General features: G+C 41.0%; 1 protein-coding gene and 1 long non-coding RNA gene across 2 annotated transcripts in view; one reads left to right on the top strand and one right to left on the bottom strand.

Annotated features, from left to right (window-relative positions):
- LOC135270629 (uncharacterized) overlaps positions 1-4,940 on the top strand; it is a 33,963-nt gene extending 29,023 nt beyond the window's left edge. Inside the window, exons 2-3 of the long non-coding RNA XR_010338772.1 lie at positions 4,155-4,208; positions 4,808-4,940. This is a non-coding gene — a long non-coding RNA (uncharacterized LOC135270629). The remainder of the gene's footprint in view (positions 1-4,154; positions 4,209-4,807) is intronic.
- FAM114A1 (family with sequence similarity 114 member A1) overlaps positions 1-17,755 on the bottom strand; it is an 83,677-nt gene that overhangs the window by 48,709 nt on the left and 17,213 nt on the right. The window contains exon 3 of the mRNA XM_064366368.1: positions 9,310-9,397. Within this exon, the coding sequence (XP_064222438.1) occupies positions 9,310-9,397 (88 nt within the window). The remainder of the gene's footprint in view (positions 1-9,309; positions 9,398-17,755) is intronic.

Below are 17,755 nucleotides of genomic sequence, written 5' to 3'. Positions count from 1 at the left end.
GTTTTGCTCTTGTTGCCCAGGCTGGAGTGCAATGGCACGATCTCAGCTTACTGGAACCTCTGCCTCCCGGTTTCAAGAGATTCTCCTACCTCAGTCTCCCAAGTAGCTGGCATGAGCCACCACACCTGGCTAATTTTGTATTTTTAGTAGAGATGGGGTTTCCCCATGTTGGTCAGGCTGGTCTCGAACTCCTGACCTCAGGTGATCTGCCCACCTCAGCCTCCCAAAGTGGTGGGATTACAGGCGTGAGCCACTGCGCCTGGCCACATTTTACCATCTGAATCTTTCCTATCTGAGTAGTTCAGAGGTACCAAATACATTTATAATACTGTGCAACCATCACCACCATCCATCTCCAGAACTCTTCTTTGTGTAAAACTGAAACTCAATACCCATTAAACAATAATTCTCCACTCCCTTCTTTCACCAGCCCCTGGCAATCATCATTCTATGTTCTGATAGTCAGAACGTTCTCAACTCCCTATGATTTTGACTATTTCCAAGTGCTCACAGAAGTGGAATCACACAGCATTTGTCTTTTTGTGACTGGCTCATTTCCCTTAGCATAATGTCCTCAATGTTCGTCCATGTTGAAACATATGTCAGAATTTCCTTCCTTTAAAAATCTGAATAATATTCTCTTGTACGTAGAGACCACATTTGGCTTTTCCATTCATCTGTTGACAGATACTTGGGTTGCTTCTGTTTTAGTTATTGTGAATAATGCTGCTATGATCATGGGTGTGCAAATATCTCCCTGGGACCCTGCCTTCAGTTCTTTTGGAAATAAAGTCAGAAGTGGAATTGCTGGATCATATGGTAATTCTGTTTTTAGTTTTCTGAGGAACTGTCATACTGTCTTCCACAGCAGCTGTACCATTTTATAACAACACCAAGAGCACACAAGGGTTCCAACTTCTCCACATCCTCAACAACACTTGTTTTTTTAAAATAATAGTCATTCTTATACTGAAATATTTAGTGGTAAAAAAATTTTTTTAAGTCATTCTAATTGATGTGAGATAGTATCTCACTGTGGTTTTGATTAGCATTTCCCTAATGATTAGTGGTGCTGAGAATGTTTTCAAGTGAAGATTTAAAAAATAAAAACATTTATAATACTAGCAAGTCCAAAGAGTATAGAAACATAGATAAGAGAAGGCAGACCTGCCTCTTTCTGTTTAGACAGTTTCCAGTGACATAATAAGCAACAGAGTGTATGAGCTTATAAAGGCCTATGGAAATAATTAAGCCCTGCAGAAACTGTTAGCTTTAAAAGAAAAAAAAAAAATTGCAAATTAGATAATTAATATTGACTTAAATGTATTCAAAATGTAATATTGGACCAGCTGGTCAATTATCATTCAAATAAATTCAATTCCTACATAGTTATATATATGTATGTGTGTGTATAGTAAATTTAATGAGAAATGTGGGTATATCCTAATGCATTTGCTCTGATATGGGAGTGACTTCTAAAAGTCTAAAAGTGCTTGAAGCTTTTAAAAGACTTAAGGTACCCCTTTCTCTCCCCTCAACTTCTTCCTTCTAAAGACAACAGTTCTAATTGTTTTTTGTGATTCATTTCAGGAATACAAAAGCATATTTACCTACATATAAGTCTTCTGGACCTGGCTTTTCCAATTTGGCAGTACACAGTGGAAGTCTCAGCACATAGAGATAGTGGCAGGTGCTGTGTGCTGCCTGGAATCACAGCTCATTCTCCCTGATGCTGAGAGTGTTGTCTATGGACAGCTCTCAACTAAATAAATGCCTGCCTTTGAATTGCCCTTGACCAAAGGGAGTTGGTTCCACCAAGACTAGCCTACAGTGACTGGTCAGTGGGGGAGCTGTTGATATAAAGGCCATGCCCTGGGGATGAATGGAAGACATCTCTGAAGAGTCATCCCAAACCCCAAGCTTCCTATGGGATAGGTTGAGACCTCTCCTGTAACGACATTGCAGTTCAACTTCTCCCTTGGCTCAGTTTGGCTTCCCAGTCCTTTGCTCTCCTGAAAGGCTTGTTCCTGAAAGCACTTCACAGTAAAACTCCAGTACACAATTTCTGCCTCATCCTTCTGCTGGACATCCAACCTAGAACGCTGGTGTACCTTGGTCCTTTTAATGGTTACATAGTATCCCGCTGAATGGAGATAGATATATCTATATCTGTCTACATATGTGTGTGTGTACATATATACATATATAAATATATATATATCTAAAAAAAGTATTGACTGTGTTGCAGACTCTTCTATCAATCAATTCAAGATATTATAAAAAGTTGTGAAGAGTAATTGTTCAGAAAAACACAAGTTGATATTGCTATGCTCAACCAAAGTGAATTATAGCGCAGCAAAAAGGGAGCCAATCAACCTTCCTTTGGAATAGTCTTTCCTCTCCATATGATGGTTGAAGTCCACTCTGTAAGCAGATGCTTACTTTCCTTTAGGCTCAAAATAGATAAGAAGTGTTATTGAACTGATGATATTTCCCCAGAAGTCCAACAGAAACTCATTAACCCCTGTGTCTTACTCATAGAATCTAAAGGACGGTGGGCAAACTCTTAGCTTTTATCCTATTCTCTTTGTCTCAATGATCCTTGAGAATTTTCACATCATCAGCAATGTCACCTTCAAAAATGAATCCATGTGCTATCGACAGTGATTTATACAGTGACTATTTCTCATTGTAGTACCATTTTGACAAGTTTGTCATTCTCTGTAATAAACACTGTCATTTCTGACAGGACTGGTAGAAGAGTTTCATTAAAATGCAGAGGGAAAAAACTATGTACCTTGAGAGAGGATGAGGTAGGGGAACAATGGTAATTTTGAAAAAGTAAATATACAGATCAGGTACACTCCATACACACCAACCCCCAACCTCAGGTACTCTTGCATAAGATGTTTAAACTCATAAAACTGTCAAAATTAGAATTTCAAATAAACATTTAGGCCTTTGGTAGTATCTAGAAATAAATTACTCTATTTTACGATACAGCTCTTCCTTTTGTATACTTATATGTTTTAGCATTGTTGACTTTCATTTTGATGACTGGCCTATCACTCTTAGCCTAGTAATATATTTTAGAAACAAGCCAGGTCTATAAGATGCTGTGGGATTTGGAACTACAATCAAAATCCTCTTTTCTTTTTTCTGAGATGGAGTCTTGCTCTTTCGCCCAGCCTGCAGTGCAGTGGTGTGATCTTGGCTCACTGCAACCTCCGCCTCCTGGGTTCAAGCAAGTGTTCTGCCGCAGCCTCTGAGTAGCTGGGACTAAAGGGGCATGTCACCACACCCAGCTAATTTTTGTATTTTTCTTAGTAGAGACGGAGTTTTGCCATGTTGGCCAGTCTGGTTTTGAACTCCTGACCTCAAGTGATTCGCCTGCCTTGGCCTCCCAAAAAATCCTCCTTTCTAAAATGTTTTCTACTCTGCTTTCTGCCTGGAAATAATAACCATGCTTATTTCATTTCACAAACTTGTCCAAAGGCATGGGTGACAGGTGATCAAATCTTAGAATGTGATGACAATGTAGCTGTAGATGAGCCTAATGCAAGAGTTAAGGCCTCTCCAAAAATAATAGTTGGCCGAAAAATGTTTGATTTTGGATATGCATTGGGAAGGCCACTTTTTCTCACTTTCCCTTAACCTTACAGTCATAGTATAAAAGATAAAATATAAAAATAAATAGTAAAAAAAGTTGGAAAAGATCTTAGAATTTCTCAAGTTTTCCACCCCGACTTTTCTATACAAAGAACCTGAGTCTTAGAGAGGTTAAGGGCACGGGTGTAGCTAGTTAGTCACAGTCCCTTGTGATCACAGGTTAGTAGCATTCAGGACCAGGTCTCAGGTCTTATGACCCATGGTACAGTGCTCATTCCAAGGGAGTAGCATTTTTCAATTGCTTCTATTCTCCTATTACTCTCCTGCCAACAGTTCTAACTATTCTAACTGCAATTTTTCAACAACTGTAAGAAGTAAAGGTTTCCATTTCTAGTGCTCAATTGACAGCTCTGTGTTTTGGTAAGGACTGTGTGTTTTGCACCCCTGTCTGCAACTGGAATTACCCTGGGGGTATACATGAGATTTCTCAGTGGAAATCAATTGCAATTGAACATGTGGTTATTTTCTTTCTTTACTTTCCACAGGCAATTTATAAATCTTCAAGAGTTTGTCTACTACTGTGAGTGATCTGTTTTCTAGTAAGTTTCTTTGCCTGGTGATAAGAAACTGCTAATGCTGTAAAGCCACATTGGCTCAATGTAGACCACAGATCAGGAAGGCACCCATAACTTTAAAGTCTCTGTCACAGATCTTTGAGCCCCATACCAACCTGTTTTAGGCTGTGAACCTGGTTCCATGTGTGGGCTACTTATGACCCCTGTTACCTTTCAGGCATCAAACTACCAACCACCACTGCTTGTTTCCAGCCTAGAAACCTATGACTTCAGCCTCCTGTTAAGCGACATGTTTTAGTTCTCTATAGGTCTACAAAGACAACTTGTCCAGTTTTGAAATGTATATTGCTCTTGTTTTAGCTACTATTACTATATAAAGTTACAGCATGTCCTGATCAGAAATCTCCAAAATAGGCAGTAAGAGCAATTTAGGCGGTGTTTTTGGTCATACTTCTATTGCATTCATGGCGGAGGGGTAGGTAGTGATGATCATGGTGATGAACAATTTTAGTACTGGCTTTTCTAAAGATAGCTCTAAAATTTCTCCAAAGGGATTTTTAGAATGAGCATCAATATTTCAAAATTTTAACGACCTTCCTCATGTACCCTTTGCCATTTTGTAGGTAAACAAGAGAAAAATGCCAAGATTCACTTGCTTTTCGAAATTCCAGCATGTAGCCAGAGCCATAAAAAATACTAAGTCTGGAATTGGTAGTGTAACTGATGAAGATCTCAAACAGAGAAAAGAAGAGAATTAAGGTAGGTGGAATGCACCAAATGACAAACTCTTGGTCAATGACGGGGTCACATCTATGACAGTAGTCCCATAAGATTATAATGCTGTATTTTTACTGTACCTTTCCTATGTTTAGATATATTAAATACACAAACACTTATTATGGTGTTACAATTGCCTACAGTATTCATACAGTAATAGGCTGTCCTGTGTTTGCAGCCTAGGAGCAATAGGCTCTACCGCATAGCCTAGCTGTGTGGGCTTGTGTATACTCTGTGAGGTTTGCACAATGATTAAATGACCTAATAACCCATTTCTCAGAAGGTATTCCCATTGTTAAGTGAAGCATGACTGTATTGAGAGACGGCCCCCAAGATTCTTGTCCCAGATGTATACACCTTATGTGATGTATACGCACTCCCTTTGGAGTGTGAGCAGGAGTGTAAACAGGATGGGATTTCACTCCTGTGATTAGGTTACTCTATCCAGCAAGGATGAGGAGAATTTTCAGATGTAATTAAGGTCCTTGATTAGTTGAATTTCAGTGACTCAAAAGAGAGATAGATCATCTTAGTGCACCTGAACTAATCAGGAGCATCTTTAAAATGAAGGGGCCCTTCCTGAAGGTAGTGATTTAAAGCATGAGAGAGATTTTCCCGTTGACTTTGAAGGAGGACCTGAGGGCAGCATCTAGGAGCTGAAAGTGACCCCTGGTCAATAACCAGCAGGAAAACAGGGACCTCAGTCCTACAACTTCAAAAACTGAATCTGCCAACAACGTGAATGACCCCAAAAGATGATGTCTTCAAAGCAGAGGTGCCAGCTGAGCAGCTGGCAGAGCTTTGGCCTCAGCCTCGACTCTGGGCTCCCTCCTAGCTGCACCAATGTGTCCTCCAGAGACGTTAAAGGTATGAGTGCCTTCCTGATCTGTGGTCTATGTTGAGCCACTATCTTGGGATTGAGAGAGGCAAGACAACTTCCATTATGTACAACCATGGTGTCAACCCCAGGGCTAGGCTGCCTCAGGCAAATGTGAGCCTCAGGTGAGAATACAGCTGGCTGCCACCCTGATTTCAGCCTGGTAAGACACTGAGCAGCTGTCCCATACCTGAACTCTTGACCCATGGAAACTGTAAAATAACGAATGCATGTTGTTTTAAGCCTCTAACTTCATGGTAATTCCTTATACAGCAATAGAAACTGATACAAGAGGGTATACTGAACTTCATTCTGATATTGCATGAGGAACGTGCAAATGTCATACACTCCCAGAGAAACCACGTGTTCACTCACCTTAGAGGAAAAGTGGCAAGTTTTTCTGTCCATGGACTGACAGCTCGCCCTTTGAATTTACTATCCAGCAGGATAGGAGCAATTGAGTTTACTGTCCAGCGTCTTCTTAGGTTCCTGTTGTAATCTGACTTTTGCACATATGCAGCCTTGGTTCCAGTGGACTGTGCTCCAAGGACTACAGGTTTTCCTACTTGGCTCAAATATAACCAGTAGATGGTGCTGACTTTACTGCTTAAAAAGCAGGATGTGATTTTTCTTGGCACAATGATCATGTGCCACGAAAAATATGACTGGTGCAATGATCACGATGGCCGACAGGAAGTTATCCTTCTAGGCTCTTCTGGATCAATGACTACTCAGAGTCAGATGAGAACCACCAGAATTTATAAATTGTTGTGAGGGTAACAAGATGTAGTATTTATCATCTGCATGGTGGCTTAGACACAGAGAAACTTAGAGAGCAACCCTAAACATAAGCACAGGCCGCAGATTAAGACAATGAGATGAGATCAAGTCAAAAGGAACCTGCCATGAAAAATCACATCCTGCTTTTTTTTGTTTTGTTTGAGAGAGAGTCTTGTTCTGTTGCCCAGGCTGGAGTGCAGTGGCACAACCTTGGCTTGCTGTAAGGTTGAAGCGAGCCACCTCCTGGGTTGAAGTGATGTGATTTTCCTGCCTCAGCCTCCTGTGTAGCTGGGACTACATGCTCCCACCGCCATGCCCAGTAACTTTTGTATTTTTAGTAGAGACAGGGTTTCATCATGTTGGCCAGGCTGGTCTCGAACTCCTGACCTCAAATGATCCACCCACCTCAGCCTCCCAAAGTGCTGGGATTATAGGTGTGAGCCACCAAGCCTGGCCACATTCTGCTTGTTAAGCAGTAAAGTCAGCATCACCTACTGGTTACATATGAGCCAGGTAACAAAACCCACAGTCCACTGGAACCAAAGCTGCACGTGTGCAAAGGTCACATTACAACAGGACACCAAAGAAGATGCTGGATAGTAAATTCAAGGGCCGAGCTGTCAGTCCATGGACAGAAAACCTTGGGAGCATCCAACGAAGTCCCAAATCAAATGAGGTACAGCCACTGAATGAGAAACAATAGCAAACTGTCTGACCAACCAGGGGTAGAGCAGTTACAGGCAGATGCACGTGTGTGCAAAGAGCACCTGTAACTGCTACCGACAGGGCAGATGAGTTCTGTATTTACTGTGGCAGAAACTTGTATTTAAAAGTTTAGTGAAAGAGTAAGTCCTCCATCTATAGTAGAACCCTCGAAGCACCAAATTCATTATAAGCCAGAGTGTTTTTGGATACCGTTAAAACTGGAAACAAAATTAGCTGGGCATGGTGGCGCGTGCCTGTAATCCCAGCTACTCAGGAGGCTGAGGCAGGAGAATTGCCTGAACCCAGGAGGCGGAGGTTGCGGTGAGCCGAGATCGCGCCATTGCACTCCAGCCTGGGTAACAAGAGCGAAACTCCGTCTCAAAAAAAAAAAAAAAAAAAAAAAAAAAAAAACTGGAAACATCTGGGACACTTAACTGTTTTATGATATAAGCCACGAGAAGAGCTGTATAATTTTAGTGACCATATTATTTACTTTTCCATGACTTATTCCCATTAAAACAATCTTTTAGAACCCCCTTTTTAGTTTTTGGCTCAGAAAGCATGCCACTTCTAAGTGCCACTGGTGGCAAGACCCTTTCGATAGCCACTAAAAGTTCAAACATTTTTCCAAGGACAGAGGATGCCTGCAGGTGCTTATCCTCACCTTTGTGAAGAGACACGGCCCTGTTCAGAAAAACAAAACAGGCGTCTCTGCTTGAATTTGGTTAATTTTGTCATCTGCATATGTAGTACTCAAGGCATACCCATCCCTTTCAATAGGCAATAGAGAAAATCCGCTCTCCAGGCTCTTACCAGAGAGGTCGACATTTATTTGGCCCCTGCTACTTCTTCCCAGAGCCTTCCTGAGAAAACTGATAACTGACAGAGATGGAATTAGAGGAATGCAATCTATCCATTCTTCCAGGCAGCCTAAGCTCTATCAAGTTAGCTATCTGGCCCTTAACACTGTGGTCATGGTCCATTGGGGTGGGACAAAAGGCCTTAAGACCTTCCTGGTTTGAGGAGTAACAGTGAAGCGGACCAATTCATGGCCCATCACAAGATCCTCATGGCCATGGGCTGTACCTTGGAACACCTGACGTGGATGATGTGAAAACTCTGTTAACTGCGGCTTCCTCTGTCTTCTTACCTTCTACCTTCAAGATGAAATGTCTTTGCTAAATTATCTTAGACATATTGATGTTATACCTTCAGTTTTCATGAAGAGAGAATATAAGAAATGGTAACATGAAAAATATCCTGACAAATTTGCACTCAGTAAGACACTACACTGTCCATCATATTTTCTCTTTATATAAGAAGAAATACAGGAAGTGTCTTTAAAAATTTTAAACCAGAAAAATATATTTATTTAAATTAAAATTTTGTTTTCAGAGAGAAATAAATAATGTACTGGCAGCCAAGAAGCTCAGAGTTGAGGTCAATACTCAATTGCAAAAACTCTTTCAGCCTTGGGATATATAAAATATATATATCCTCCCTACCAGCACATTGTTTTCTACTTATATTTCAATATCCTGCTAATGAAATGCCTTTTTCAAGATACTTCAAATCCTTTTTGGGAGTAGATAAGTTGTACATTAAAAAAACTTCAAGTGGGATGATAAACACAAAGCTTTAAGAATATATTGTATTTTAAAAGACAGTAAAGTACAGTGGCTAAAAGTCATACTACTTGGTTTTTGAATTGCAACCCAGACATCCCTGACTTTGGTCAAGGTCTTAGCCTCTCTCTGAGTCAGCTTCCTTATCTGTAAAGTGCAGCGAACAACAGTTCCTTCACATAGGGTTATTTTGAGGAACAAATGTATTGGAGGAATAAATGAAGCACTTAGAATAGTAAGCAGTAAACATGGTTTGCTCATGGGCTAATGTTAAACTCTATTAGTATATGGTAGGATCAAAACGTCCTATCCTATTAGGCTTCAGGACTTTGTCTATTCCAGTGCAACATACAATGCTTACCTACTGTGGCAGATGCTGATGACAGCAGGGATTTGCCCCAGGATCCCCAGCCTGCCCATCCTCCTCCACTTGGAGGGGAATCCACAGCCTGGAGAAAAACAGATTAGCCACAGGTCAGCAATTCAGTATATCTCTGAATGGAAAAACATCTATTGGTTTGAAACAAAGAGGAGGTTTGGAAAAGAATCATCAACAACCGTATCTCATTGGCTTATAGTTTATAAGGCTCATAAAAGAATATCCTGACCTACACTGCAATGTGTACTTTGGAACCAAATTTATTAGTGCTGGTGTTGGCTTCTGAAGGCTTGGTTTGAAGGGAGAAGGGAGTTTGATGTTAACTGAGCCTTGATTCTCTCCCATCATCTGGAAGACAAGGAAAAGGGTTGTATGGGAAATAGATATGCATGAGGGCACAAGAGTGATCCGAAAAACTTCAAAATGACCTGAACCCAAGCAATTCTTACAGGGCTTTAAAAAATGTGCTGTTCAAGGTAGAGGTAACTTTTAAGGCTCTGGGGCAGTGGGCAGGTGCTTTGGCATGGATGAGAGGCAAAGTGTCTAAAAAAGCATCAATAAGCCTAAGATGGATGGGCAGCAGTGACAGGAAGGCTTGCAAGGTAGAAACCTTTGAATCGAGGTGCCTGCTTCACTCACAATGGCCCCTGTAACACAGGGATAAGAGTGTCACTGACTTCAGTGAATTCCAATTCTTTTGCCTGGGTTTTTGGAGTTAGAACTGAGAGACTGTGGTTCAGTGTGAACTGTGTGCAAAAGCAGAAGACGAAAACTCAGGCTATGTGGGTGATCATGTTCTACCCACCATGCAGACTAAGAATTAAGAGAAGGCAGAGTGAGCAGAATGGAGATTGGCTTAGAGCTGCTGTTTGGATTCCTGACAGCTTCTTAGTCCCCGGTTTCTGTCCCTCCCCATAGCCCTGCTGCTTGCCAATCTTTGGATTCTATGAGATTCTCTCATCTTCTTGTTCATTCTTTTTTTAAAAAATGTTCCGTTCACTGATATAGCCCCAGAGCCTAGAAGAGTTCTTGGAATATAATGAGTGCTTAATAAATATTTATTGAATAAATGGCTGAAATGCATCCATTTTCTCAGTTAGGTGTGCATGAGTTTCTGTTACTTGCAACCAGTAAGTCCTGACTCAAGTAGTGGAACCCCAGCTTTCTCTTTCTATCTGGGAACACATCCTAGAAAACAAGGCAAGAATGTGTAACTATTAGTTACACATATGGAGAATCATAGCTCTTTTTTACTTAAAAGAAAGGAAGGAACAAAGGAAGGAAGGAAGGGCAGAGAGAATGTAAGGAGACAGTGAAAAATTCCTACAGCATAAGGCCAGATGTAGTGGCTCACGCCTGTAATCCCAGCACTTTGGAAGGTCAAGGCAGGCGGATCACTGAGGTCAGGAGTTCAAGACCAGCCTGACCAACATGCAGAAACCCCCTCTTTACTAAAAATACAAAATTAATCCCAGCTACTCAAGAGGCTGCCATGCCTATGTCCTGAATGGTATTGCCTAGGTTTTCTTCTAAAAAAAAAAAAAAAAGAGGCTGAAGCAGGAGAATCACTTGAGCCCGGGAGGCAGAGGTTGCAGTGAGCCGAGATCACACCATTGCACTCCAGCCTGGGCAACATGAGTGAAACTCTGTCTCAAAAAAAAAAAAATATTCCTACAGTGCCTGTAGATTCCATAACTTTTGACCCGCAGCTGGTCCATCAGTCATCCCCAACTCCCTACTCCCTTGCTGTTTTCTACCCTTGCAGATAAGGATGATCATGTGAAACAGTTTTCAACCAATGAGATATATAAATGGAAAAGTTTTTGCTTTCATGATAGTTACAGCGAGTGCCCACTCTTTCCCCTTCTCTTTTTCAAACATGAAGTTTGAAATCGAAGCAGTCATTTTTGCTGCCACAAGGGAAAGGTCAAGAAATCACAATCACTGGTCCTGGCTCTGCTGAGCTCCTAAACCAACATGAGTAGCTGCCTGTTTCCATTCTTTCTATGAAGTGAGAGAAAAGAAAATCACTATTTTGTAAACTACTATATGTTGGATTTTAGTTACTTCGACTCAAAAGCATTCCTACCTGATTCAAATACTACCCATCAGCGTAGAGTACTAGTTGAGATTAAGTTATGGAAGTTAAATTGCTTTGGTTTGACTCCAGGCTCTGCTGTTTTGGACAGCAAATTTCTCAAGTTATTTTACACCTTCATTTCTTCATTATAAAATGCAAAGTATAGTAGTATAAGTGCCATAAGTGTAAGAACCAATAACCTCACTGGGTGGTTGTGAAGATTAAAAGAGATAATTTATATAAAGTTGTGAGCATAGTGCCTGGCATATAAGAAGTACTCCATAAGTGTGAGCTAGAAATAATGATAAGAAAAAAACTATACTTTTAAGACTAAGAAGCAAAAAGCTTTGAAAGTTAGCTGTCATTTTTTTTCTTTCTGTCTGGAAACAATGAGAACCTTTTTAACATGAATGGAAATATTCATGAGTCATCGCTGCCTGCTTTCATTTTTGGTGTCTACATTGATTTACTTCACTTCAGCAATGGAATCCAGTGGCAATTTTACACCATTATGAAGACAGATGGAAGTCAGTGATTAATACCATTCTTTCACAGGACAAATCACTACCTATGATTAGGAAGAGTTAATACAATTAGAGGTGACAGCTTCTGACTCAAATTTATAATATTTATTATGCTCTGACAGCTGGTAATTGACTAGCAAATGGAAATAAATGTTAAATGAGTCTAGAACTTTTTGCTGTATAAGTGACTACTTCAATTGCTTTATTAATAAAGTTCTTTGACATTGAGCTGTGACTTCTTGATCAGCTATAAAGAATATTTGTTGGCTGGATGCAGTGGCTAACGCTTGTAATCCCAGCACTTTGGGAGGCTGAGGCGGGTGGATTTTCTGAGCTCAGGAGTTCGAGACCAGCCTGGGCAACATGATGAAACCCCGTCTCTACTAAAATATAAAAAGTTAGCCGGGCGTGGTGGTGTGCACCTGTAGTCCCAGCTACTTGGGAGGCTGAGGCAGGAGAATTGCAAGAACCCGGGAGGTGGAGGTTGCAGTGAGCCAAGATCGTGCCATTGCACTCCAGCCTAGGCAACAGAGTGAAACTCTGTCTAAAAGAAAAAAAAAAAAAGTTGTTATCAAATGGAAAATAAACGAATAAGTACACATATTTAATGTAAAACATATAGACTAAATGTTAAAGATGAATTATTATATCTCAGCATGAATACTTTTTCCACTTTAAATGGACCTAATGTCACACAATTAGGAGACTCTACAACAGGCACATGGAGCTACTCAGATTGCCTATTACCAATAGAGGAATTTTAAAACTTTTTTCTCACTCTCCCTGCCCTGTAACTCCCATCTCTTTCAACAGACAACTTCACATCCTAATTCACAGAGAAAAAATAAAGCCATCAGATGAGAACTATCTCAACTGCCTTCCAACTCCCCCTAACTCTCAGAAAAATGACCTTATATTATAACAGCAACTCAGAATTAGCTTGATCAAGAAGGATATTCAAAACTCAACTGGAGATCATTTAAACATCTAAACCTTTGTGTGGTCCTAAGAAAGAATGTAGGATTCTATCAAGTTCACAGTTCTTTTTTTTTTTGGAAACAGGGTCTTGCTCTGTTGCCCAAGCTGGAGTGTGTGGTGTGATAATACCTCACTGCATCCTCCAACTCCTGGGCTCAAGTAATCTTCCTGCCTCAGCCTCCCCAATAGCTGAGATTACAGGTGTGTACCACCACAACTAGCTAATGTTTAAAAATTGTTTTTTATAGAGACAGGATTTCACTATGTTGCCCAGGCTGGTCTTGAACTCATGGTCTCAAGTGATCCTTCCATCTTGGCCTCCCGAAATGCTAGGATTACAGGTGACTGCACCTAGCCTAAGTTAATGTTGTTTAGAAATAGGAAAGAGATGTTCCTATCTGGTATCCCATTTAAAGATCTTTATCATTAAACAGAAAATGCATTTATTTTAGGCTATCAAGTTTAAAGGTATTAGATAGAAAAAAATAAAATCTCAGAATTCCATCAAATTCAAAGGTCTTTAACATTTAGGTGGAAAATATATGTACCTATCTTAAAGGTGAAGAACCAACTTGGTTGATCTATTTCCTTGAGCAGATCAAGAATCAGGTACTGTGTATAACTTGCATCTAGGGATGTGAGCAATGAAACCTATGAGTTTTGTAACTCATAGGGTGATTTACCCTTTTTAATTTTTGTAACTCATGACATAGCTACTCTAAAAAGGGGGTCAGTACGACAGCTGGGAGAATGAAAATTGCTCTGGAGCCCGAAACTCTGTCAAAATATCTGATTGAAAATGGCTTCAGTTATTTCCAGCTAATTTTCTTTCTTTTTTTTTTTCTGGAGACAGAGTCTTGCTCTATTGCCAGGCCCCAGGCTGGAATGTAGTGGTGTGATCTCGGCTCACTGCAACCTCCACCTCCTGGGTTCAAGCAATTCTCCTGCCTCAGCCTCCCGAGTAGCTGGAACTACTGGCGTGCACCACCATGCCCAGCTAATTTTTGTATTTTTTAGTAGAGACGGAGTTTCACCATGTTGGCCAGGATGGTTTCGATCTCTTGACCTCATGATCCGCCTGCCTCAGCCTCCCAAAGTGCTGGGATTACAGGCCTGAGCCACTGCACCTGGCCCTTTCCAGCTAATTTTCTTCCTTGGTAAATATGTGTCATTCAACTCTGGGAGGATTTAAAAAATAGAAAGGTTTAAAGTATTGAAGACACGCTATTCTTATTTCTGTGCATATTTGGTCTTTTCTGTACTACTAATATTGAAGGAATCTGACCTATTAGAGTAACAGTTGTTGAAAATCAATTAAAAATGAATAATTGAATTATTAGACTTCTGATTTTAAGCTGAAATTGTCCCAAGTTTGTGCATATGATTAAGAGGACTTTAAGTCAACTCTATAAATTTATTTTAATAGCTTTATAACAATAATAATAATTATTATTATTTGAGACAGAGTCTCTCTCTGTCACCCAGACTGGAGTGCAGTGGCGTGATCTCTGCTCACTGCAACCTCTGCCTCCCAGGTTCAAGCAATTCTCCTGCCTCAGCCTCCTGAGTAGCTAGGACTACAGGCACACCCACCACGCCCAGCTAATGTTTTGTATTTTAGTGGAGACAGGGTTTCATCGTATTGCCCAGGCTGTTTGGGAACTCCTGAGCTCAGGCAATCCACCCGCCTTGGCCTGGCCTCCCAAAGTGCTGGGATTACAGGCATGAGCGCCTGGCTGCTTTATAACAATTATTAAGTACACAGCAAGGTTTTGTCTAAGTAAATAAATAAGGTACTTAAAAAGGAAGTAGAATATATTATAAATGCAGTTTAAAATATTTAAGGTGTTTAAGTAGGTAAAAAGGACCAAACCAAACATTAATCAAAAGTACCTTGAAAGCGACTGTTCAATTTTGCCAGACTTCTAAACAGTGAGATTTGTGAGAGTCACGTAAAGCCTAAGAATTGGGTTTTTGAGTTTGTCATCCTCATAGATGGAAGATGAATTGTTTAAACCCAATAAAACGTTTGAGTAGTTCTTTTTATGCACAAAAATACACATTGGCCTACACCTACCCATCTAAAAACAAATCTAAGTAACTACCCTGCGACTCACAGTTATTTCCTCCCTTCCTCTTAGGTACCACAGCACCTCCCCCTACACGTCTGCTGGTTTGGGTAGGTTGGTTATCCTCTCTCCTGGCTTTTCAGCCTTTTTCTATACAGACTGCTTCCCTGTACAGGATACTTTTCTTTTCTTTCTTTTGAGATGGAGTCTCACTCTGTCACCCACGCTGGAGTATGACGGCATCATCTCGGCTCACTGCAGCCTCTGCCTCTCAGGTTCACATGATTCTCTTGCCTTCGCCTCCCGAGTAGCAGGGATTGCTGGTGCCCAGCCCAGGCTACATTTCTATCCATGCTTTCTAGATAGATTACATTTAACCATGCACATGATTCCTCTATCTTAAAGCCAACAAATGAAAATCACAACACGGACAGAATGTTTCTTTCAAACTTATCTGGTGTCTGCTCCACATCTTTCTTCTTCGTCTCTTAAAAAAGGTGGCTTATCCTGGCCGGGCACGGTGGCTCACACCTGTAATCTCAGCACTTTGGGAGGCCGAGGTGGTGAACTCATCTTGACTAAAAATACAAAACTTAGCTGGGTGTGGTGGTACACGCCTGTAGTTCCAGCTACTCCGGAGGCGGAGGCAGGAGAATCACTTGAACCCAGGAGGCAGAGCTGAGATTGCGCCACTGCTCTCCAGCCTGGTGTGCTTATCTTCTGTATTTACCTCCCTTGTCCCTCCTCCCTCCACAGCAAGACTCCTGTGGCCACTAGTTCATGAAATCGTTATCATCAAGGTCAAGTGGCTTTCTGTAGTCAAAGCCATGGACTCATTGTAGTCTTTTTATTCCTTACTTGACCTCTTGGTAGCATCCAAAGCTCACCTACTTTGACATCGGCCTTAGAGTGTCCTATTCTCATGGTGTCCAGACCTATCTTCTGCCTCTCACTTTTTTTTTTAAAACCATCTTTTAGTATTATGATTTCAGTTATTTACATCAGAATGCTTCTACATGCATATTGTGACATTATGGGTGCTTCTTAGATTAACCTACAATCCAAGTGCTGTCAGCATTCTAGTAAAATATGCACAGTTCAGGTGGTCAGCCAGCATTCCAATCAGGAAAGCCATACTCTGGAGGCAGCTATTTATAGAGATTCTATTATCTGTATCTCTAGTAACATCTGATGCTTTGCCAATTACCATACTGAATTGCAAAAATGGGTTTTAATTGGTAAACATGGTGGACCATTTACTAGCATTCTGAATATCTGAAAGGGGTTCTAGATGGTAAAAATAAAGGTATTCAAGGAGCTGGCCGTGGTGGCTCACTCCTATAATCCCTGCACTTTGGAAGGCCAAGGCAGGAGGATCACTTGAGGCCAGGAGTTCAAGACCAGCCTGGGCAACATGGCAAGACCTGGTATCTACAGCAAAATTCAAAAATTAGCCAGGTGTGGTGGCGTGCACATGTAGTCCTATCTACTTGGTAGGGTGAGGCAAGAGGATCACCTGAATCCAGGAGTTCAAGACTGCAGTGAGCTATGATCTTGCTACTTCACTCCAGCCTAGGCAACAGAGAGAGACTCTATTTTAAAAAGCGGGGGTGGGCAGGGCTGGGGGTTGTGGCTCATATCTGTAATCCCAGCACTTTGGGAGGCTGTGGCAAGTGGATCACCTGAGGTCAGGAGTTCGAGACCAGCCTGGCTAACATGGTGACACCCTATCTCTACTTAAAATACAAAAATTAGCCTGGCATGGTGGTAGATGCCTATATTTCCAGCTACTCCAGTGGCTGAAGCAGGAGAATCACTTCAATCTGGGAGGCAGAGGTTGCAGTGAGCCGAGATCACACCACTGCACTCCAGTCTGGGCGACAGAGGGAGACCCTATCTCAAATAAATACATAAAAATAAAAAATTTAAAAGATGTTCAAGATTTGTAGATGGCTAAGTATATTTTAGACTGCCCCTAGTTTTACATGAAGAGGGTGTTACAAAGGATTTTGCCCTGTGTAAATGGTCTTCCATCCAACTTTCAACTTTGGGGAATTCTGGCAACTCGAGGCCAGCTATGAATGAAGAAATCTTAGCTCTGAAATCCAGGCAGTTGCCTTGAGTAAACCTTTCACTCACAGTGGACGTCAAAGCACCTAAACAATGGGATGTTCTCAAGCCTACCTGAGAAAGAGTTCTCATAAACGATTTTCAACTCTCTTAAGTACCATTTCATTAAAAAAATGTCAGAGTGGCGCAATGTGACCTGAGACTTGATTTAGCTTAGGGAATGTGGTAGTGGTGAGATTGTACTTTAACTTCTTTGCTAGCTACCATATCTATTTAAAAAACAAAACAGGCCAGGATCAGTGGCTCACACCTGTAATCCCAGCACTTTGGGAGGCCAAGGCAGGCAGATCTCAAGGTCAGGAGTTCAAGACCAGCCTGGCCAATATGGTGAAATCCCGTCTCTACTAAAAATACAAAAATTAGCCTTTTTAAAAGGGGTGATGAGAATTTATCAGACATAGATGTACATGGAATTAACTAGGCTTTTGTACTTGGCTGCTTTCCTGAAGAACCTGCCATTCCTTAGGGGTGGTCTGTGTTCGAGATACAAACCACCACCTTGTAATGAAATTTAGATTCAAGAATTTGTTTTGTAGAATTCACTCTGCTCTGGAGAAACAGGGAAAGAGTTGTTTTCATTAATACAAAATGACTTCTTATGAGTATGTAACAGGAGGCAAACAAAATAGAAAAAAGTGAACAATAAT

Source organism: Aotus nancymaae, unplaced genomic scaffold, assembly GCF_030222135.1.
Source record: "Aotus nancymaae isolate 86718 unplaced genomic scaffold, 86718_ANA_hifiasm-v0.15.2.pri h1tg000006l, whole genome shotgun sequence".
Classification (NCBI taxonomy): Eukaryota; Metazoa; Chordata; class Mammalia; order Primates; family Aotidae; genus Aotus; species Aotus nancymaae.
Note: the sequence above shows the minus strand (reverse complement) of the source record. Positions and strands in the feature narration are given on the sequence as shown.